The sequence below is a fragment of the Haliotis cracherodii genome, unplaced genomic scaffold, assembly GCF_022045235.1.
Source record: "Haliotis cracherodii isolate W230 unplaced genomic scaffold, xgHalCrac1.p SCAF_8, whole genome shotgun sequence".
Classification (NCBI taxonomy): Eukaryota; Metazoa; Mollusca; class Gastropoda; order Lepetellida; family Haliotidae; genus Haliotis; species Haliotis cracherodii.
In genome coordinates, this window is record NW_027266341.1 from 9727108 (window position 1) to 9752350 (window position 25243).

Consider the following 25243-nt stretch of genomic DNA (forward strand, 5'->3'; position numbering starts at 1 on the left):
TTTTCGCCGTCACTTCAATACAGACAATTTGTCCGTCGTTATTCCCCGCTCGCTTTGAACGAAATGCTTGAGATTATCAAATTACAGCTCACTGACTCCGAACACCGATCACATTAACAGTCCGTTGATATTTCGAGTGTAACCATATTTGAAGCCGACTGATGTTTTCCTTTGAATAATAACATGATAATTGACGTTTGATCTTTTATTCAGATTTTTGTACAAAATGTACCGGACGAGTGTTATTGATAAGTAAGATGACTGTCTTCTCTATGTGCCAACTCGAGGACATTCGTAAGCCATGCTCGGGGTGCCATTTGCCAACCTAAAAATGTCAACACGTATCATTTAGAAAGAGTGAGTTGGTTTAAACGCCGCTTTGAACAGTATTTCAGAGATATACCGCGCCCGTTATTTTGGAATATTATGTTTTTGTATCGTCTTTGTGAAACGGACCCTTGTAACTATAAAACATGTCATCGATAAAGCTTAGTGATGGTCGACGTTGAATTGGGTAAAACGTCATAGTTCCCCGACGGTTTCTCTTTGATCATTTGTACAAGCTAAACTACCACCCAAATGTAGAACAGGGGGATAAAACAGGATCTATTGAAGATTTAGTTTGTGTGTCGAATGCCGCATTGCAATTTGACCATTTAAAACGTTTTTTCTGAGGTGAGGTGAAATGGGGTTAAGGCGGTTTCAAGATAATTGCACTTACAAAGTGTGTGTGTGTGTGTGCGTGCGTGCGTGTGTGTGTGTGTGTGTGTGTGTGTGTGTGTGTGTGTGTGTGTGTGTGTGTGTGAGTGTATGTGTGTTTGCGTGAGTGTGTGCGTGTATGTGTGTTTGCGTGTGTGTGTGTGTGTGTGTGTGTGTTTGCGTGTGTGTGTGCGTGTGTGTGTATGTGCCTGTGTGTGTGTGTTTGCGTGAGTGTGTGTGTGCGTGTGTTTGCGTTAGGTGTGTGTGTGTTTGCGTGAGTGTATGTGCGTTTGCGTGTGTGTGTGTGTTTGCGTGAGTGTATGTGCGTTCGCGTGTGTGTGTGTGTGTGTGTGTTTGCGTGTGTGTGTATGTGTGCGTGAGTGTATGTGTTTGCGTGTGTGTGTATGTGTGTTTGCGCGTGTGTGTGTATGTGTGTTTGCGCGCGTGTGTGTGTGTGTGTGTGTGTGCGTGCGTGCGTGCGTACGTGCGTGCGTGCGTGCGTGTGTGTGTGTGTGTGTGTTCTTGTACAAACCCGGACTAATGTCGGTGTTAAAGTGCTAGCCCACTGAGAAACCATGCGGCAGTTTAACCTTGATACCCCACTAATTAACTACGATCTGACCAGTCCTTGTTTTTGCCCCTTAAATCGGAGCGCCAGGGAATGGTAACAGGAATAAGCCTCTTTTAAATTTTTTTTGTATGACGCAGCCGAGAGATCGAATCACCGACCTTCTGTTCTCTGGGCAGACGCTCTGTCCACTACACCACAAAAGCGTTTTTTCTCTTTTTAGTGAGTGAGTGAGTATGGTTTTACGCCGCTTTTAGCAATATTCCAGCAATATCACGGCGGAGGACACCAGAAATGGGCTTTACACATTGTACCCATGTCAGGAATCGAACCCAGGTCTTCGGCGTGACGAGCGAACGCTTAAACCACTAGCCTACCCGACCGTCAATTTTCTCTTCTAGCATACATGTAGAAATGATGGAGGTGAGGAGGAATGATACTATTGTATTACCCTTTTGTTTGCTTCACCACTTGTAGATTCAAATATTTCCAAGGCAAAGTTGTTCCTTTTTCCATTTTCATCAAAGGTAACCCTGCCAGTCTGACCCTCAAACTGAACCTGGAAGTACGCACAAACATCGATCAGGTGGTAGTCCGTTTATAGCCAGGGGACTGACATGTTCTGCACTTAACTTGGACCCAACACATGGCTGGATACCAGTACCCACTGAAGACTTGAATACATCTACCTTCAGAGAACAATTGACAAATTACTGACAAATACAAAAGTGTAACCTGAAGTTTCCAACGTTCACTCACTCCATACTATGGCCAAGTCCACTGAGAAATATGGGGTCAGTTTGCTCATGCAGAGAACAACATTAATGTGATCACGTGATAGCCTTGACGTGAGCCTGTGAATGCCTACAGCTATAATAATATGTGTACGGAATATAAACCATGCTTGATAATCTGAATTATGGTTGCTGCGATACCGGAACTCGACAAGTTACCGCAATAAACTTCACATATAATGTGCTCCCTACTCTTCACCCCTGGAAATGATCTCAAAGAAATAGAAAGAGTTAACGTCGTACTGAGGAAATCCGTACGTCAGATTGATGGCAGTTCGATATGTATCAGACGTACCTACCGGCACTGAAGATGCGGTGGAGCTATAAGCTATTGTATGTAACGTAAAACGTTTGTGAAATAATGTCTACCGGAAGACCATAACTTTCCAACAATGAACCTACAAAATTAAATATACCACAACTTCAGTCAGTTACTGTGATCAAGTACAAAATGTACCCTATTTTCCGATCCTCAAACTTAATCTTCCCTTTACTTTGAAGATTGTACATGGAAAACAATAGTGTGAAAATTATTATCTAATGCCTGCCAATTGGTGAGGTCCAAATGAAATAACCAAAGATTGGTCGTAAATGATTTTGTCTCCACTCTCAAGTTCTCAACAACATTCAAGAAGGTCTATTCTCTACAAACTTAGTACATCAAGGAGAAAAAGTGACAAAACGTGAGGCCTGTGTCTTTTTTATAAGTTTGTTTGTTTATTGTTTAACGTCGCATTCAGCAATATTCCAGCTAAATGACAGCGGTCTGTAAATAATCCAGTGATTGACATCACGAGCATCTATCCACGCAAATGGGATACGATGACATGCATCAGCCAAGTCATCTAATCTGACCACCCGATCCCCTTAGTAGACTCTTACGGCAAGCATGGGTTTTGAAGACCTATTCTACCCCGGATCTTCACGGTAAGTACTAGTGTTTGTTTGGTGGGATCCAGGTTTTACTGAACTAAAGGTAGTATAATGGTATCAAGCTACCCCATCAACCTGGTATCATCACAATAGGATAGTGATTCATAAGCATGCATATGATTCAGTCGACATTGTACGATGGACGCTAGTGATTACGGAAATATTTTGTCGCTTTTTTTTTGACAGGTTGTTTGTTCTATACACACATGCAGATTGCTCATATTGATCAATTATGCCACATAATCCACATCATAATTATAATCATCATTTTTCAACTATCAATTACTGTAGCAGATACCTGTGACATGTCATTTGTTCTAAAATATTTTCCAGCCGTACAAACCTGTCTTAGGTGTTCCATAAGGATCTGACCATGGGTAGTTTTGTCCACAACGAAGTTTGTACATTTTACTTGATTGTCTAACTGTTTGCTTCTCTCCACCAACCATCCGGGACTGACTCTCTCCACCTCCTCCACCGCCGTCCGCACAACGTCTACAGCATCGACCAACAATGCTTCAGTGCTCTGGAAGTGGGAGGAATATTCACAAATGATATTGAACGTACACTATACGGGAATGTGTGAGTTGTTTCAAGGCCTCTTTTAATAGTACTTCTTTGAAGTGATAAACCTTCAGACGTTAACTCCTTTGATAAAACCCGGGAGCGCGGGTTGGCCTCACAAGCCAAAATGATATTCAGGACGAAGCCGGGACTCGAACGCAAGGTCAGAGGCTCCTGGAACCCCTAAGGGACGTAATTAATTGTACACGAAATAATAACTAGAGGCTGTTATGCAGTTGTAAATCAGTAAATACATAACAGTCAGCTTCAGATAAAAAATATATTTAATGTACGAATAGGTTTTATAATTACGTATGTGCGTATAGTACATGTTTGATTATGTGTTTGTTTGGTGTTGGTTTGTTGCTTAATGCCACAATCAACAATATTCCAGCTTTATGACGGCGCATGGTCCAAGACAAACCAGAGATTGATATTATGAACAACGTCCGACGTCATCAGAGTATGACATGCAGTCAATCCAGTCACTAAAGTACTCACGGAAATGAAAAAAAACTGTTTTTCTCAATTTAAAAATCGACACAAAGTGTTACGTAGCTGTAAATACGAAATAACAAAACAACTCGAAAAATACTAGTCTGGATTTGCTAGTTTGATCTCAGTGAACAATACAAAATGAACTTTACAGGAGGTAATTTGTCGGCACTTTCAACATTCAAAAATAAAACCAAGTCCAAATTGACATAGCAGAAACAGACTATGGGCAATACGCACCTGTTCTCACCTGTCGTCAAGGTGTCATAGGTCACCTTGATCTACTTACACCTGGTTATGCCCTGTTTCACAATAGTCTGTTTTATTCACATTTTTACACACTTTTACGTGTAAAAAGACATAAAAACATTTGATACGCTGTATTTGTGCCACGGCCCAATTAGTACTAATTTAGTTGTTTGAATATTTACATATTTTGTATATTAACTGCAATAATTTAAGATCTGAGGTCGAAAAAACAGTTTTTTTTTATTTCCGTGAGTACTTTAACAGGTGCAGTGCCACTTCTAACCCTGTAAGCACCAATAAGTCACCAATACGAAAATACACGCCTGGTCACTAAATCGATGTGCAAGTATTTTAGATACATTCAGAACACAATCCAACAAAACGGTACAACTGTAAAGGTTTACAATCGGATATGATATTGTAACATGCTGCTCATGTAAGATCTTGTTAGCATTATAATTATTCTCGTCAGAAAATTGTGTTCCAAAGTATCGCCATGATAACAGCAGTTGTCACGTGTCCTCACCTTCATCACGTCTGTGAAGATCGAGTCATGTAGACCTATCACCTGATCTGCCGATCCGTCAGAAACCAATTGAAACCCCGATATGTTGGTAGCGGACAGGTCTGTGTTGGAAGACGACACCGGTACCAAATCCTACAAAAGACCACACCCTACAAAATCAGATTTAAAGGTACATATCTTGTCTTCCAAATGGAAATCCAAACTCGGCAAACATTTCACCGAAATATTTTCGGTCTTGTGGAATTGAAGATCATTCCCGTCCCGGGATCCCCACAGATGTTAGTTAGAATGATTACTCAGTAATCAGTATCATTACTGCTGTATCCCAACGGCCTTGAGTAATCAATACAGAAATAAAAGCGACAAAAAACATTTCAATAACAATCAGAAATATCTGCCAGAGTGCGATTCCTACTATATCATGAGCATGTGTTTATGGTTCACTATTAAATAGTGATGACACAAGGTGTCCGTATTCTTTTCCCCCGGTGGCACCCATCACAAACACATGAAAAGGCAGGTCAAGACAGACAAACCAGTGACTGAAAGCATTAGCACCGACGAACGTACTTTGGAACGTTACCAGTCAGTTGTAACCAGATATGATGGCCCTTTTGCTCTGGAATCCCTATGGAGATAGAAGTGAGTGAATATGGTTTGACGGCGCCTTCTTAAATACTCCAAACACATTACTGCGGACAAAATAAAAATTGGATATGCACACATTGTACACATTTGGGAACCTCGCTTTCGGCGTGACGAGCGAACGCTTCACAATCTCCCTTTGGTATTCGATAAGACAAACTAATAGCTATCTGTTGAAATGCATAACTTCATGTACTGGTATTCTGGTTTCATGAATACTGTGTTATAGTTTAAACCAATGGTGATTGCTATTTAATGCGACATTCACTTACCAAGGCAACGGCTATAATATTCAGATCAATCCCGGACAGAACGTGTTCTTTCTTCTGCAAACAATTTCATTATAGAATGTAAAGAAGTCATCCACAGCCCATAACATGCATAAATAACACAACAAACTTGTCATCAAAGCAACAGTTTATGGATGATGACACATTGTCATGCCCATCTTCCAAGTAGACCCTTTGATAATAAGTAGATCAACCTTCAAATCAAATAGTCTCAATTCTCTATGTCTAACATACGGACTTTGAAGTCACGAAAGTATTTATCCTGAATGTCAACCAGGGCTTTGATATGTAAATCGGCTACTTCGGCTAAAGGTTTCTTTATTGTAGTTACACATTCATACATAATTACAGAGAGAGCGTGAGACAGACAGACAGACAGACAGAGACAGAGATATAGACAGGGAGACAAGCAAACCCAACCCAACAGTGCTTTAGTGTAGAGTTGCGGGGTCGACAAGGCCGTAATTCTAGACAATGCATGCCATTACATTGACGCCAGGTCAACAAGGTGACCTTTTCATTATTCTTCATCTTCGATATAATCAAGTAACAGCTTTAGTTTACATCAATCAATAAATGAAATAGAGCATGAAACTATATGTTCATTAAAATAAAAGAATTCCGTAATTTTCTCTTTTGTCATATTGGTTGTCAATGACGACGCAGCTCGCTGCGTATCAATAGCCCTGGTCTAGGATTACTAGCACCATACCCCTGCTGTTGCAATTGTAAAACTCTACGAAAATCGCCTATTTATGTTTTCATGCCATATCAGACTGACATGCCATGACATTAATGAGATCCTTGAAGATCCGGGGTAGAATAGGTCTTCAGCAACCGATGCTTGTCGTAAAAGGCGACTATGCTTGTCGTAAGAGGCGACTAACGCGATCGGGTGGTCAGACTCGATGACTTGGTTGAGGCATGTCATCGATCCCAATTGCGTGGATCCATGTTTATGTTGTCGATCACTGGATTGTCTGGTCAATTATTATTTACAGACCGCCGTCATATAGCTGGAATATTGCGAAGTGCGGCGTTAAACAACAAACCAACCAACATAAATGACTGTAAAGGACAAGGTGGTTTAAGAGCCAACGAGGCCTATGTCAACGGCCTATGATGATTTTCATCATTTTAGACCTCTAGGGTAAAAATATTGTTCATGCTAAGTATAAGCGACAAGCCCCTTTTCACAATCATTAGAAATACCACTGTATATCATAAGTATGCTATATACAGCATGCTTCCAGGAAACGTTTAAAAATTCACCCTTCAAACACGTGTCAGCCTTACGTAAACATTTATTGTAATAATAAGCCCAAAACTTGCAAGTGTTGAAACGAACAAGTGAAGCTGTCACGTACATATATATAACACATACGATAACGTTACTCGCTAGCTGAATGTATATAATATCTTACCAAATAGCGAATAACACCAAGGACATCGAGTTGTTCTAGGTCCATGATGTAAAACACCTTCTGATTGGTGTCTCCTTTGGTCATGTGATCAACTCCAGCGGGAGCACCCATGCTGTCTTTGGCTACAGGAAGTGAGTTTATCCTCCTTACATCAAGATCTATTAGTAAGTCCCTCGTGTTCAAGGACTGGAACAGATCCTGGATCCGCATTAAACCTATAAATGAAACAAGTTTGATGCATGAACCAACATGTAGAACGTGATCAACTATCTTGAAGCTCTCTTTCTTGACATTCCATAAGCCTTTCTTGTTTTTAGCTGGCTTATACTTGACAGGATAATCAAACCTAACTGTTCGATGTGACTGGATCTGTTTTTGATATTCCTAGTGATAGCCTTTTCGCTGCCACCCGGTGCCATCACTGATTTTCAGTGATCCATTCATATAATGTTAACCCCTATTTAGCCTTTTACACCCACTGGAATCTGTTTCGGTAGAAAATCGAGACTGATTATTCTCTGGCGTGCATGACGTTTTATATTTACGCCCTAATGTTTATAATACACTCTTTGGTTGATTTCCGCTGTAACTGAAGACAGCTAGTTCCAGTACTCATCCGGTCAATAACCTGGTTGATATAATGAGCACTATCTGAAGTCATCGGTGTACGATGACGTGCAATCAACAACGTCTCTAGACTGTTGGGAAACCATTCTAGCCGCACTCCCTACGGGGTAAGGTAGAGACATTTACAAGGCCGTCGTGTGTTTCGCTGTTGTAGCCATGATCGCAACGTAAATCGAGATTAACGCACTCTCTTTATTAAAACCATAGCATAAACACGTTTTGAAAAGCACATTATCTTCAAGATGATGAAAATGCACACTTCTGTTTATTCTCTATAGATAAGTAATCCTTAGAGAGATGTAGCACATGTTATATTTGGTATAACACTTTCTTAGTAATGTACAGTTTTTAGTACTTTGGTGTGTGTGTGTGGGGGGGGGGGGGGGGGGGGGGCATTTGGGATTTGAACCCACTCTCGCCTGCACACAACGTCGGAGATCTAACCCACGCAACCACCAAGGCACCAAAAATGAAAGTCCGAATACTGGTAGTCTAGATCACGTAATTTGTGTACACCTCTGACAAGTGCAAATTGGCACGGCTGCCCTGGCCGAAAGCTATGCATACACAATGTCATTTAGAAATTGATCAAATGTAACAAATGTTAGATTTGGAATAACACTTTCTTAGTAAAGTTACAGATTCTAATACTTATGAGTACTTGAATTACTTATTCAAGTACTTCAAGGATCAAATATTAAACGTCAACACCAGAAAATATTCAGTATCGATTTTCTGCCGAACTAGATTTCAGTTGGCGTAAAATGCAAAATACTGGTGAAAATTATATGAATGGATTACTGAGAATCAGTAATAACACCTGGTGTTCGCGAAAAGGGTAATCCTATCCCGCTCTACCCGTAGCACCCGCCACTCAAACTATTTGCATAAACATGTAAGTGTTACACTCGGTGCCAAATTAGTTTTTAGAAATACAATTCAACATCTGGCTGCGAAATATTCGGCTGAAGTACTCACACTAAGTTTGAATATAAAAGGGTATTTGAGTCCATTGGACGATTCCGACTATATCATAATACCAAGCAAGCCTTCTTCAATATCACCTTCATGAAGTCCACTTTCACATGATATATAACGCTGGACTCTTAAAGATTGGTACCGTTCAGTACGATGGAGCTCTCGACTGTCTGTTCCGCGATTCTTCTCTGTTCTCTACTGGTCACAATAAACCGGCACTCGATCACGGTCACGATCCCTACGCGAACGCCTTGCGTCGCGTTTGCGAACGGAATAGATTATTCTGAACAGTGCGCTTGTATCTACATCTTTCCAGTCTGTTTGGCTTTATACGTTTGTGGATTAGACACTGATTGATGGAAACAGTCAACGCTTAAATCAAATATTAGGTACGCCAATCTACAACACATTCAAGCAGCTGCATGTTGCATGAGGAGTCTACAAACCCACACAAAGCTGACAGTACCATGTTATCGTTAATTACATGTATCTGGTTTTCTAAAAAATCAACGGTAATTTTGATTTCACTGCTAATCTCGGTGTGATAACATAACTCAATTAGCCTACCTTCATCAGAGTCGTAGATATACACAGCCTTCCTGCAACCATAGTGGTGCAGCAGGTCGACTACCGCCCCCATAAAGGATGGACGGACAAACAACTGGAAACCGGGCGTCGTCGTGAAGTTCTGCGTGGATCCGATGCTGACGAAGGGCATGTTAAAGGTGTTGCTGTAAGACTGGATGGTGGAAAGTGAGGAGGCGTTGGTCACACCGATGATGGCGACGACGTCTTTTGTTATCAGATCACACACTAAAACATAAGTGAGAGATTCTTTATTCCAATATCCTCACTATTAAAAAGAACATTGATTGATAAAGTAAGCATCGTTTTCAGGATACGATTACATACTATTTCGGATAGGTCTGGTATACGAGGGGGCACGAGTGGTCCAGTCGTGTAATTAGAGGTGCAGAGTTGCTTCCCTTGAGCATGCGAGAAACCTATGATTGTGGGTTTGAATCCTGGTTCGCCCCGATTATATTTCTAGGTTTATCAGCACCATACCCATACGTGTGGGTCAGCGGGTCGTAAATCCAGTTTAGTCACGGTGTAGAGACCGTACCGCTTCCCTCTCCCTTAATTGTCGGGCTTCCGTCATCATTCGGCAAAGTCCGCGGGCATCGTTGTCCATTGTCTTCACATTCATTGTCAGTGAATTGGTGACCCGTAATTTTTTATCTGCAGCTGAATATTCGCATACTTTTATCATGTATTGATTTGATATATGTTATGTTTGCTACCTTATTCATATATGGAATATGTTTCAGTAACATTGATTTGCGCGCAGTAGCGGGATTATCTAGTACTGGTAGATATTTCTCTTGTCTTTATGGTCACTTTTGCCACCTCAATAATTGTACATATCTGGGTGTAAATCATTAGTGATACCGTTGGATAGCTTATATTCAGCGCTTTATTTTGGTATCCACATCTCCCATACTGGGTAAGTAGTTAGTTGGTTATTTGGGTTTTCCCTATGATAGGAAACACACTTTGGTTACCTCACCCGGATATTGCATTCAGGTTGTCCTCTCCGAGGTCCGCGTACCTCACCCGGATATTGCATTCAGGTTGTCCTCTTCGAGGTCCGCGTACCTCACCCGGATATTGCATTCAGGTTGTCCTCTCCGAGGTCCGCGTACACTTTATATACGTTATAAACCCATATTGGTTTAAAGATGGCAAGCTCAATGGGACGCAAGTAAGATCGGCAGATGGCTATACAAAATTCAACCCAAGGTCCAACAAAAGCCAAACTCATACTCAAATGAAAGGAAAATTGAAACTGCTATCTCACGCCTCAGACTTGGTCACAAAAAGCACTATGACAAGGTTTGTTCATCTTGCAATCAGGCTGAAACCATTGATCACGTGTTACTAGAATGTCAAGACCATGCCCCAGCCCGGGCTAGGTTACAACAAGAATTGCAGTTAGATCCGCTATCTGCCATAGATCTTCTAAAGCCAAGAGATGCAATAGCGAAGGCCAAAATAACTCTATTTCTGAGAGATGGACAGCTGCTCGATCGAACGTATATAAACAGAGCAGCCAAGTATAAAAATGAAATCATATCAATATAAGAAAATAGAAATTCTATCAATGCAAAATCAGAAATTATGTGAACACCGAACTCAAAATAGATATGTGTACCCTTCTCACACACAGGAGTCCCAAAGAGGGACAGGTCAGCCGAAATTGCCTAGGCAGAAGGCGACCTCTTAAACACTTAATGCAGCAACAACATTGGTTTAGTCCTACGGGTTTCCCCTATCCGAGTGCTCTATCCGAGGTCCGCGTGTCTCATTTTAAACTCCTGGGGAAATGTGTCGGTATCTTCACGGATCGCTGGACCGTGCTACTGGTTTGGTCCAATCGAAACTTAGGTTTCCTTAGTAAGTGGTTTTGTGGCAGTTTTCTCTCTGGCACTGACTTATTCTGGTGGTATTGAACTGAAACTTATTGGCAAGGCTTTTATATTTCATGCCCCGTTTTTCTGGTAATCCGTGGATAACCAACTTTCCCGTGATTGCTTAGTTTGTGTTTAGTGATAGGGAGTCAAGTACCTTTTTCAATGATTATGAGTCAAGATACTCTGTTCATGTAGGTCAAGTACCTTGTTTTTTTTGGGGGGAGTCTAGTATTTCCTTGGCCAGTCTTAGTGACTTAGACTTTAGTCTATAAGAATAGTTTGCTATTCGGGCGTTTTTCGTCTGTTTTATTGACCAAGAGACTTGCTTTAGGGATGAGCCCTCACTGTTTATTTCTCTCTATCTAACCCTGTTGAGGTTATTCACCGATTAGAGTGTTGACTTAATTAACTCTTAGTTGTTAATTGGCCGCAGTCGACTTAATGCCTCTTGCCGTTTATCTTGTCAAAGTGTTGACTAAGGTACTCTCCTTTTTTATTGCTGTTATACATTTGCAAAGCTGGTCAGCTTGTATATTTGCTCTGATTTATTTAATCAGTGATCTTTCTCAGTGTAAATCTTTTATATTGTCGACTATTGATACAATTAGCTGATAGTAATAAAACTGTGAACTTTTACCACGTTTTCAATTATTACTTTATTCTTGTTTAATGACACCCTGGTCTCCGGAGCTCCGTGACACTCCCACATTAAGCTGACACGCCGTGACATAACTGGAATGTAGCTGAAACCCAACCCGCTCTCTCTCTCTTGTACAAGAGGTGTTCTCCCTGTTAGGTCAAAATAGAGTAAAATGCATATTTTGCAGCTATGTTTTTCTCACTTGTATTGAGTTTATTCAGACTAAAACATAGTGAAAGCATGCACAGCACAGTCAAATAGTAAATAATGAAGTCGCATTTAAAATGTCAGAAAATGTTACATTATATGACATACAATTCATGTGTGTCTGTAGAATGAAATCCCATACAAGTACCTCCACACTGACAGTGTGGACGTGACTGGCATCGTTAGCTGACTGACATGCGCAGTCGAATCATGTTTGAGTGGGTTTCAGCTGTAATGTGACATTGTCCTACTCAAAACGAATTTATCTCTCGGGAAATACAGGGAACTCGATTATTGCTACGTAAACTTATCATGACACAGTAAGTAATTTGGCAAAACAACACAACGTGGCTATAAAAAACCAGCAAGATGAAAGTGGGTTTCAAAAGGCCTGTTTACACAATGCAACTAGTTGTTACAATAACTGTAAGAACTCCGCGATATCACGATGGTGAGTCTCACACAACTTGAGATTCCTCGAGATATCTTCCCATCGCGGTCTTTCGGTCGATCGTCATCCCCCACTTTATGGGTCCTATATTGGAAGTTGATTAAATGGCCACTGAAACAAATTTACCGACTCAGTTCGGAGTCTTCGTGTTTTTTTCTTGTGTTTCGATTTGAGGCATGGTTCCACCGATCGAATGGAACAAGGGCATGTCGTCTGTTTCATGCCTAAAGTTTCAAAGTTTTGTGGTAAATATATTGAGGACATTGCCAAATTTGACGCTGCAAAGAGAATGCAATTACCTATTTTGACGCTGCAAAGAGAATGCAATTACCTATTTTGACGCTGCAAAGAAAATGCAATTACCTATTTTGACGCTGCAAAGAGAATGCAATTACCTATTTTGACGCTGCAAAGAGAATGCAATTACCTATTTTGACGCTGCAAAGAAAATGCAATTACCTATTTTGATTTGTATCATATGTTCCCGTCATTTTACAGAGGATACTTGACATACCTTTTCATGTGTTTGTGACGGTTACTACAGATGGTGCAGGATACGTTCACCTTTTCGCGAACATCTTTTAGCATCACTATTTGATAGTGGTTACATAGTGATAGTGAACACATGCTTATGGTACATTCGGAATCGTGTAATGAAGAATCATACATATGTTTCTAATGATTATGGAAAGGGTTTTGTTGCTTAGCTTTAAGATGTACAAGTCTTAAACTTTATAGCATACCGAATTGTTGTTCACGGTTATCGTATACGATAATTTGCAGCGTGTAAAGGATCCTTAACTCATGAATTTGACCACCAGTCCCGAGGAATATACAAACAGTCTTGCTTCCAATCTTAACAGTTCAGACCAATGTTACAAAGACGTTTTACTTATTCTTTGCCTTGTTAATGTGTCCTCTTGTTAACTATGTATTTCCCAAATCCAGGCACCAAAATGCATATCTGTTATACTTACTCTGCACCCTTTGTGATCAGCTAGCCACAGAATCCAGAGACTCTTAAAGAAACAGGCCAACATTGATGTAGTTTTCAAGAGAAGCCACAACACTCAGAGCACAATTAAAGCCACAGGAAAAGCACCATTCAGCCACACGCTAGAACCATCAGGAGCAGTGCACCACATTCAGTGTAATTGTGGACAGGCATATATCGGCGAAACAGCTAGGTCCTCAAAACCCGAATTAAAGAACATCAAAACTCAGTCTCCAAAGATGACACTAAGTCAGCTCTATCAGACCATATCCGTGACAACCCAAGCCACAGCATCCAGGGGACAAAGCCCCCACCACCAACCTCAAAGACTTCAAAATCAAAATGCAACAAGAAGCCTTCAACATCAAAATACTCCAACCATCAATCAACCGTGGCCCAGGCTATTACATAACCCCGGCGTTCCATCAACTCATCAAAGACCCCAACAAGTCATAATCCTTTTGTTTATATTATTGGCTTCACCCTTTAGTTTATATTACTGACTTCACCGATCAATATATTTACCTTGTTGTGTATATTACATGCTTCTCCACTCCAGTGTAACTACATCAGATTCTTAAATCTACTCTACTTATAAACACTGCATTCAAATATCTTCACCCCTAAACTAAAAAATACCCAAAATAGACACAACACTAGCTAGCCAAATAAATAAACAAACCGACCCCAACATAGCTAAAACCACCACACTATCATACATACACGAAAATTGGCCAAATTGGTGTCACATTTACACGGACGGATCTTCAGATCCGACCTCCAAACACACTGGTTTCGGAGTCCATACAACACAACCAACTAAAACCACACAATCCTTCCGACTCCCAAACAACCAATCAATATTCACGGCAGAACTAAATTAAGCTTAAACTTACCCATCTCAAAATCAGAAATTAAAAGCGTAAACAAGCAAAAAATCACCCCAAAAATGGCAAAACCTATATCTAAACTCAAATAGCCATATCAAAAAAGTACTCAGCAAACCACTAACCAAACCAAAAATTCTCCATCCATCAAAAAAAATCGACAGAGTAATCACTTAACTCCAAACATGACACACCAACCTAAATAACCACCTAAATCTTTTTTTAAAAACACACTACAGGTAACTGCCCACACTGCAACAACTAGAAACCCTAGAACACGCACTCATCCACAGCACACACTACCTAACACATCGAACCGCATTACAAACCACCCTCAATCTGAACAAGGCTCTCACTCTAGAAGCAATACTAAACCCACAAAATAAACTAGAAAACTTCAAGGCCTTAGGCGTATTCTTAATCGAAACGGAACTAATAAAACGCATCTAAATACACTATAATCTACCAAATCAAAATCACATAAACAAACAAACATCCACCATATCCAACTCCCTTAGTTCTCCCCCCTCCCCCCCCCCCCCCAACCTCATCGGCATCTATTCCAACTCTCAAAATTCCCAAATTCTATATAAGCAACCCGTAAAGCCCCATCTTGGGTTGCACACACCACTTTCGCCCCTTTCGGAAACACATTAAATGGCCTGGCCGGGCCCGTGTGCGATAAACTAATAAAACGCATCTAAATACACTATAATCTACCAAATCAAAATCACATAAACAAACAAACATCCACCATATCCAACTCCCTTAGTTTTCAAACGCACACTCCACAACTAGCGAATAACTGTATATTATAAAGATTATTCCATCTCCAATTAATTGATAACTTGCATCGAAATGGTAACGCATCAATATATTGTGTACTTTTGACATTTTACAAACTCAAACATTACATAAAAAGATTTCCGTATGCATGCACACTAAAATGAAGCTGTTACAAAATCTTACGAATGAGAAGATTCAAACTGGATTTGAACACACGAACTGATATACGAGATGACCCTTGAGATCAAACCTGGAGCTGGATTAAATTATACGGCAAAAATAGCTATTGAAAATATTTTTCCACACTTTAAAAAAATGCTCTCTTTAACGCCCGTTTGGCACGTAGGATAGAGCTTGGCGTAGCATGTACAAGCAATAAATTTCATGGGTGTCATGGATACCGAAGTGGAAGCTATCTCAAGCCCTTGGAGGAAAGGTTCCTTCATGTGCTTTACTCAAATGGAAGACCAGGACCCAAGGGTGAAACGGCCAATGGCACACAGATTTCTGTGATTGCAGTTCTTGCTATGAACATCAGGCCAATATGATATCGACACGCTTCCATTTGTGGCCTTTGCTGATAATTCTGTCGTTGTCATTACATTTGGAAAATATGGCGAAATGGAGCTTTTCTCGTTGATTGGAAAGCATCAAGCTCGTACACATGTGTGTGATCGGCACCAATAGATCCAAGCTTGATTTCTGGTAATGGATTTTCCTGGGTTCGTGGATCCAGTAGATTGCACTGTATTAAATGTTATTACAGTTTGTACTGTGTCAATACATAGCGTCTGGGCCAAAATACCAAATGATGTTTCAATATAGGAGATTTACTGTGGAAATTGATAAAATTACTTTTTGTTTGCATTCGTGCAAATTCCTTTTTTGTTCCGTCTGAACTCCATAATAATCGGTTTCATCTTTACGGTTTTGTATTAAGTCATGAATACAGATAGATGTGTTATAATCCACAGACGTGAGATTGACGTCCTCGGCTGCGTTTTGTAGGAAACTACGGTATATGTGCAGATGCATATCGTCTGATATATAGGAGCGTTTAAACAACATCAAGAAGCGACCGTATGTAGTCATACAACACGTGCAACCAGTAGTTGGAAGAAGAGAGGTTCCCTCATTTCACAAACCTATTCGATGAACACATTTTGTTGGTGTTCATCGCCTTTCTAAACTTTGAAAACTCCTCAGGATACTACACATATAAACAGGAAAAAACAGGCAGTGGTTGTTGTAATAGTAGTAGAAGTGGTGGTAGTGGAGGTGTTGATGATGATGGTTGTCGTAGGCGTAGTCGTAGTCGCATAGCCTGTTTAATACTTCTTATTTAGCATTATGTTATACTTGTGATAAGACTCTCTTATTAAAATACAAAATTCTAGTTCTAGAATTTGTACTTTACCAAAAAAGTGTTAACCAAATGTAACACAACCAGTATTAGAATTTGTACTTTACTAAGAAAGTGTTATCCCAAATATAACATTACTTGTACCAGAATATGTACTTGTGCTGAGAAAGTGTTATCCTAAGTAAAACATAACTGGTTCTAGCATTTGTATTTTACGAAGAACGTGTAATCCCAAATATAACATATGTCACCTTTGACCACGTTCTAAAAGGCATTGCCTAGGCATCCTCGTATTTGCTTGCATGTGTATAATTTACAGGGCTACAAAATAAAACACATTTGAGTATTTTCGTCATGTAAACGCAAATACACTTGAGAAGAGTTGCATATGGTTTAAATCTCCACCAAGTTTCTCATCACAACGGTTGTGACATTAGTGTATCATGTTTCTTGACTCGAAGGGATTCGAACCTGCTGCGAGACATTGTTCAACATTCAAGTGTGCCGGGGATGTTTACAGTTCCACCATTGCCAGGGCGACAGAACCATTTCCATAATCATAGGAAATCTCTGGCATCGGGGGCATGACTAGGATCAGACACAGAAAAAAAGCTGAAAGGGGATAATAAATATTATGATTACATGTAACATAACAGATCAAAATGATAACCCCGTATACAACTAAACGTATGTCAGAAAAAGCGACAAAACATATCCACAATCATTAGTCCATTGATTCCGACTACAGCACAAGCACGTGTATATGAATCACTATCAATTAGTGATGACACCAAGCGTTCGCGAAAGTTTAAAAAGTTTTTTAACTACGATTTTAAACGTACAAGAGGCAACATTTACAAGCAGGTATATACATGTATGCGTGTCATGTTATAGCGTATATTGACCGCGATGTTTCACCAGTGGCTAATTAAGGTCATTTTCTTCATGCTTGTGTCGTTAAATTAACATGAACGAGATCTAAGTTTACCATGGGACGCCAACATAATCACAAACATACACTGTAGGTCTCTCTTACTCTCCTTGATGATACACACATACTCGAAGCACAACACCACAACAAACCTGATATAATAACAAATGAAACGATATTTTACTACATACAAAATAATCTTCACATATTCTTACGACTTCAAACTACCAGTAAATATTTCGTGAAAATAACTGCTATTTGAGAATGTATCACATTATCTGCCGTAATAATAATCTAAATTTTGTTCAATAAAGCTCTTTTTTTAATTTTCCACATCTCTTATTTTCAGTTCAACTGATCATTGAGACTACATGACCCTTTTCCTAAAGTTACTCTGTAAAGCTAAAGGGAGGAAACTCGATAAACGGTTATGTTAATACGCAGCCCTGGCTCAGTATCGATCTGGGATATGTCTAAGTTCATGTATGTGTGTACATGCGACCATGTACTATATACATATGTATACACAATGAATGTCTGAACTGCGGTCCAAAACGATGCTGAAGTAATTACAACATTAATTAAAGTATTCTAAGATTATAGTTTTTTATCCTAAAAGTGGGAATCAATTAACAGAAAACTGAATTCATGTACCTCCGTTTATACTAAATGTTATGAATAAAATCAGCCATTTTCTTTTCTTTGCAAACGTATTATCAGGCGGAAAAGGTTAACTATAAAGAAAAGACACATTATGATGGTGCTATTGACATAATATTGACATTTACATGATGCAATTGACTTTATAATGACACAATTATATTATGCTGTTTACATGATAACGACACATTTTAATGATGCCATTGGCATGATAATGACATACTTAAAGGATGCCATTAAAATGATACAATCATAAATAATTAGAAATTTGCAGTTGTGTGATCTATTTGTGATTGATATAAAGTAAAGAGTTAGTCTAAATTTGTTGTTTGTTGCTTAACGTCACACTTAGCAATATACCAGCTATATGACGGCGGTCTGTAAATAATCAAAACTGGACCAGTCAATCCAGTGATTGACGTCATGAGCATCGATCCACGCAATTGGGATACGATGACATGCATCAACCAAGTCAGCGAGCCTGATCACCCGCTCCCGTTAGTCGCCTCTTACGACAAGCATAGTCACCTTTTACGTCAAGCATGGGTTGCTGAAGACCTATTCTACCCCGGATCTTCACGGATCAGTTAATCTAAAACGAGCAATTACCGAGTAAGGTGAAACCTCATTAGACAAAAGACATTACTCATTGTTCCGAAAATCCATTTCGCCGGACGATTTAACTAGTAAATGCAAAACGCCAAAGAATGATCAGTTTAGATTATCTACCGAAACAGATTCCAATGCGCGTGAAATGCAAAATAGTAATGAAAATTATATGAAGGTAACGGTAGCACCCGCCAGTCACACACTTTATATAATAACATGTTTCGTTGGTTGCCTAAGGTCTCACTCAGCAATACTCCTGCAAACGACGGCGGCAGGTAAACGATCGAGTCTGGACCAGACATTCCAGTGATTAGTATCACGCGCAACGCTACTGTCCGGAGTGATGTTTTAGGGTCGCGCTCAGCAGCAATATCCCAGCCGTGGTCTTCGCCATGGTATTGCTAATAGAGGCAAGGTGAAATAGGGTTTAACGACGCGTCCAAGATTATTGCACTTATATAGCGACGTGCATGCACGTTTATGTCTGTGTGTGGCTGCTTGTACTAGTCCGGACTGATGCCAATTTAGAGTGCTAGCTCACTGAGATACCATGCCGCAGTTTAACATGAATACCCCACTCAGACACAGTATACTGACTCCGAGCCGACCAGTCCGGTCGGACGCTCTACCATTAGACCACGGAGGCGGTCTCCAGGTTTAGGACGGCGGCTAAAAAGTAAACAAGCAAACCTGTGATTGATATGACGAGCAGCGCAGTTTGCTGGAGACCTATTCTAACCTGCAATCCCAACCGAGTCTGTCGGGATAAAAGATGTTCATTGGACATAGGCTGCATGGATGACCACGAATTGAATCCTCTCAATCAGTGGTGCAGACATTTGACCGTTGATGAACATGAATATATATGTTTGTTTTTGTTTGTTTAACGTCGAACTCAGCAATATTCCAGCTTTACATACAGTGGCATGTAAACAATCGAATATGGAGAAGGCAATCCAATGATTGACATCATGAGCATCGATCAACGTAGTTGGGATACAATGACATGCATAAACCAAGTCAGCGAGCCTGTCCACCCGATCCCGTTAGTCGCCTCATACGACAAGCATAGTCGCCTCTTACGACAAGCATTGGTTCCTGAAGACCTGTTCTAACCCGGATCACGGATCTGAATATGTATGCTTATACTCCTCGCTTTTGTATAAGGTGGTACCAATTTTGTTCGATTATGACCGTGATGTTCATTTCCAACTGGAACAGGGGCGGTCGGGTAGCCTAGTGGTTTAAGCGTTCGCTCATCACGCCGAAGACCCGGGTTCGATTCCAGACATGGGTACAATGTGTGAAGCCCATTTCTGGTGTCCCCCGCCGTGATATATTCCTGGAATATTGCTAAAAGCGGCGTAAAACCATACTCACTCACTCCAACTGGAACAGCCGTATACATCTGTTTGGAAGGTGAAATCTCGATCGTTACGCTTTACCCGAAACACGATTGCATTTAGGGTTGTCATTTAAGTTCGTATGTTCGAATAGGTCTCCAGCAACCCACGCTTGCCGTAAAAGGTGACTATGCTTGTCGTAAAAGGCGACTAACGTGATCGGGTGGTCAGGCTCGCTGACTTGGTTGATGCATTGAATCGATAACAGTTGCGTGGATCGATGTTCATGACGTCAATCACTGGATTGTCTGGTCCAGACATGGATTATTTACAGACCGCCGTCATATAGCAGGAATATTGCTGAGTGCTACGTTAAACAACAAACCAACCAACCATCGTATGTTCCCAACGGTTGCCACTTGTGGGTCAGAATACGCTCACCTTTTTACGAACACCTGTTATCATCACTATTTGATAGTGATTCACAAACACATGCTCACGATATAGCCGGATTTGGGCAGATATCTCTTATGAATATGGAAAGAGCTTTTTCGCTTTTATTTAATAATTTTTGGATTTGCATTGGTACTGAGTGAGGCAGGGAGTTTTTATGCTACTTTGAACAGTATTTCAGTTATATTGACTTCGGGCTTTCCTCCCACATTAAGCTGACACGCCGTGATATAACTGGAATACTGTTAAAAGCGGCGTAAAACCCAACTCACTCACTCACTCAGTTATATTGAGCGTGTCGGTTTAATTTGGAAGGAAAACGTGAGTGGGGAACCTCGTAGAAGTTTACCACTTAATGAAACCCCCGAGTACTGTTACAATGTATGGTGCTAAAACAACAAGGTTCCCCCCCACTTCACAGGATCTTGGAACGCCTAAGGGAGGCCCCCATGTCCGATCATGGATGCGATAGCGTCATAATGTCGACGTCATATTAGACAGCTTTTACGGTATTTTGTTTTCAACATGTGTACATTGGAGTGAGTGAGTGAGTATGGTTTTACGCCGCTTTAAGCACTATTACAGTAATATCACGGCGGAGAACACCAGAAATAGGCTTTACACATTGTACCCATGTCGGGAATCGAACCCGGGTCTTCGACGAACGCTTTAACCACAAGACTACCCCGTCGCCCCGTGTACAGTAGTGGAACGTGGAGCTCGAAGTATGTTAAATACATCGAGATATCAGTTTCTCGAGACAAACGGAGTGCAAATGTAAGACAATAGTGTCGATTAAGAGTCAGTATTGACATAAGTTGCAATGTTGCCTTTCACGTCCAATGAAATCTGTTTCGGTGCATAATCGAGACGGGTTATTTACTGGTGCTGGGAAGCTATATCCGGGGTACACTATCATGGCTGATTACAACTTATGACTTTTATCAAAGGTATTGTTTATGTATATACAAGAAAGTGATGATCTTTAATATAACAAAATTATCTATCTATGCAACTGTCTATGATATACAACGCAGTTTGGCTTTATTTTGTGGCTTTTTCAGTAAGAATTGGGAACGCTATATGCTTTTTAGAAATTTAGTGCTGTCTGAGTTTTGTGAATGTTTGTTCATAGTGCTCTTTAAAGATTTACAAAAATGTTTTCCTATTCTTTTGTCTTTGGAGTGAGTGTTTGGTAGGGTATTTGTATAACTAGGGTGTTTGCATAACAAGGGGTGAGGAGGGGACATGGGTAGGGAAGGGATGGGTGTTTGAACGGTGATCACGTGTTGTCATTTATTCTTTTCCTTCTTTGAAGGATTTGGACTGTTTTCTTGTATCGTTTTTATTTATTATCATTATGTTATTTTAATTTTTTTATTTAGTGTGGTATTATAAGAAGGGGTTGTTTTGGGGGTTTGTTTGTTGTTCATTCTTTGCACAACTCCAAAAATGGCAAACGTTTCCATTGGTAGCTAGCTCTCAGGTCGTCCATCACTTGTGACAATATCATGCTATGTATGTTGTTCAATATCGATCCAGCATACACCAGCGTGACAGCCGCTTCCTCTACTCACTGGCGTTGCTGACGGCAAAGCTGTCGGTGATGTCGACGGTGGAGATGTGTGGTTGGAACAGGAGACTGCTGCCCTCCTTCGTTTCTCCCATCTTTGTCTCCAGCAGTGGCCGAAGCTGGACAGACCGGACATCAAGCAGCACGCCTGGGCGGACACAAAGGAGTATAATCAATACAAAACAAGACAAACATGATGCCCGATGCAATTCCCTATTATGACTACCATATGTTCAGGTGCTCACTCTATTTTTCAGGTGAACAATTGACATGCCTTTGCACGTGTTTATGGTTGGTGCCGTCGGTAAGTTCACCTTATAGCGAACACTTGGCTTCATTGTTATTTGATAGTGATCCATAAACCCATGCTCATGATTTCTTATGATTATGGAAATAGTTTGTCGTTCTTATTTATTTGTAGATTGACACAAGACGTTTTTCCAATTATTTTGACATCTTTTTTTATGAAAAAGAATATTTCTGTTTATTGCCTCATCTTGTGAGTGTGGTTTTTGACACAGTTAGCAATCCAGCAATACAACGTCGATAGTGACAAATGGGCCTCACACAATGTAACCATGTGGTGAATTTAACCTGGAGCTTTGTCGTGACGCGTGAGCTCTGCAGTCAGTAGGCGACCCATCTGCCCAGTGCTTGTGAGTGAATGGATGGGTGTGTTTTAATCTGGGTGGGTGGATGAATGGGTGGATGGGTGGATCCGTATTACGCGAGTGAGTGATATTGACTGACTGTCTGAGTGAATTATTGAATACGATTTAACAGAACCTTCCGCAATATTCTACCAATGTCACGGGGGTAGACGTTACACATCGATCCTGGATCTCCGGCGTGACAAGCACACGCCTTACCCAGAAGAGTACTCAAACTCTTCCCATGTATTGAAGGATTGAGGTTATTAGTAGTTTCAACAAAATCAGTAATGTCACCGGAGATTTTGGTTTATCGATCACTTGATTGTCTGGTTTGTTTACAGGCTAGCGTCAGATGGCAGGAGTACTGCTGTGCGGCGTATGGCAATACATACTTTCTTTTTAATGCTAATGTATGAATGGCTGGTGCTACCGGTAGGACAGGACATGCTTATACTGCTTATAACTCCTGGTGTCATCACTGATTTACAGTGGTAGATTCAGATAAGTTCCACACCTATTGTGCTCTTTACTCCAAAGGGAACCTAGGCTGGTTATTCTCTTTCATTGACAATTTATGTTTACAAATTGAAATGTAATCATTACTTTCTCACAACTTTGTTTGTTTGTTGTTTAACGCCACACTCAGCAATACTCTATCTCTATGACGGCGGTATGTGGATATTCGAGTGGGAACAGACAATCCAGAGATTGACATCATGAGCATCTATCCACGTACTTGGGATAAGATGGCATGCATCAACCACGTCAGCGAGCCTGACCACCCATCCCGTTAGTCGCCTCTTACGACAAGCATAGTCGGCTTTAACGACAAGCATAGGTTGCTGAAGACCTATTCTACCCCTGATCTTCACCACTGTCATAATAGTGTAGCTTTGATGAAATATGTAGGTTTTGGGTAGACATAAATTTTGAATAACATTCACCAGCATTCTTAAATTTAATACAGTGATAGATATGCAGGAAATAGCCTAAGCCTCCATGACAATACACAGACAGCATCGTATACAAATGGGCCAACTTGACAGACATTACCTAATTAATAAATAAAATCGTTACACGATAATCTTACCAATACTCAGCTTAGCTTTGTTTGATAATCCAGACTTTGCACTCAAGGCAACTTCAAATGCAGATAGCAGCACCATTAGTGCACACACGTCCATTAAAACTCTGTAACTGGCATGAATTATCATTATTGTAGCCACTAAAACGGTGTTTTCAAGTTGCCAGTGATTATTACGATGGTTACAGCGGAAGTTCCAGCACTTCCGGACCTGCGCAGTTGAGTGAAAGGATAGTATAAAGAAGTCTCTTGGCGTATTGATTTTCGAGTGAGAGGGGGCTCCGCCGTGACTCACACATCCCTTGCATGCGCGCCTCCTAAACTGTCTGATGTTTCGACATAATGTCCGTCTTCAGCAGCAGCAGCAGCAATAGTCTTACACTGATCGTCTTCTATTTCTTTGAATTTCCATTGTGTGGCCTGTTGTGATCGAATATTGATGGTGTGTATGCAGTACTTTAGTTAATCAATTTAAAAGTTAGCTAAAGTTACACATATTTTATGCATGATATTTTACCGGCTTAAGCTACTATCCGTAATGGTATTTGTATATTTTGCTAACTGAAAACAACCACAGCGTAAGGAGGTAAAATAAAACGATGAGTTGAGATGTTTAATTTAATTTCATGTACATAAGCATTGATTTAATTTAGGAACACATTCATTCATATTTCCCTTTTGTGAGTACGGTAACACAATGCATTGGTTCATTTTATCATTAGTATCATCATCATCATCATCATCACCATCACCAAGATCAGGTTTGTTGGCCTGGGTGGGTCTGAGGCTGTGTGCGGGGTCCATTCCAAAGAATTTTGTATTTATCATTTTTCATGTCACCCTCTACATATTCTGGGTCGTACCATGTATGGACCCCTGTGTCAAAACCACAGGCATGGCGCAGACGGTAATAAATGGATCTAGCCAGTCCACCATGTCGCTTAAGATACTGTGTTTGTGCCAAAGATGGGCTTCCTCTGACAATTTATTGGACAGTCTCATTAAATTCATTGCGTAATCCTGAGTGGGACGTGACTTACCCTGAGCAGCAACAGAAAGCAGGGTTGCTGATCCTTTCAACACACTGCAGATAAACTCGATGTTTATGGTCGCTCAGACAGCTATTATTATTATTATTATTATTATTATTATTATTATTATTATTGACACAGTCAAACATGTGATCAACAACTCCATGAATCAACAAAATAACGAAAACGTTGCTTTACGGGGCATTTATATCAATATCTCTGAGCAGGATGAACGTCTAAGGAAAAGTTAAGAAATAATTCAAAAACCTGCACTCACGAATTTCTGTAAGGAGCGGCGGAGAAGCCTTGCTG

General features: G+C 40.4%; 1 protein-coding gene across 1 annotated transcript; it reads right to left on the reverse strand.

The window, feature by feature from the left end:
• Nucleotides 1–205: 205 nt before the first annotated feature.
• On the reverse strand, nt 206–24074 carry LOC139450597 (glutamate receptor-like). The gene is made up of 9 exons (XM_071232364.1): nt 23907–24074; nt 22168–22311; nt 9360–9605; nt 7188–7402; nt 5746–5799; nt 4829–4960; nt 3338–3520; nt 1719–1826; nt 206–325 (listed from the first exon to the last, which is right to left on the reverse strand). The coding sequence occupies exons 1-9, from the start codon at nt 24028–24030 to the stop codon at nt 206–208; spliced, it is 1326 nt and encodes a 441-aa protein (XP_071088465.1). The 5' UTR covers nt 24031–24074.
• Nucleotides 24075–25243: the final 1169 nt, after the last annotated feature.

Excerpts from the sequence above, each read along its gene's own strand:
- LOC139450597 (XM_071232364.1), bottom strand. The coding sequence starts at position 24,030 with ATGATAATTCATGCCAGTTACAGAGTTTTAATGGACGTGTGTGCACTA. Across the intron at positions 22,312-23,906 it reads CAAAGCTAAGCTGAGTATTG|GCGTGCTGCTTGATGTCCGG; the intron begins GTAAGATTATCG and ends GTGTCCGCCCAG. Across the intron at positions 9,606-22,167 it reads CTTTGCCGTCAGCAACGCCA|TGTGTGATCTGATAACAAAA; the intron begins GTGAGTAGAGGA and ends CTTATGTTTTAG.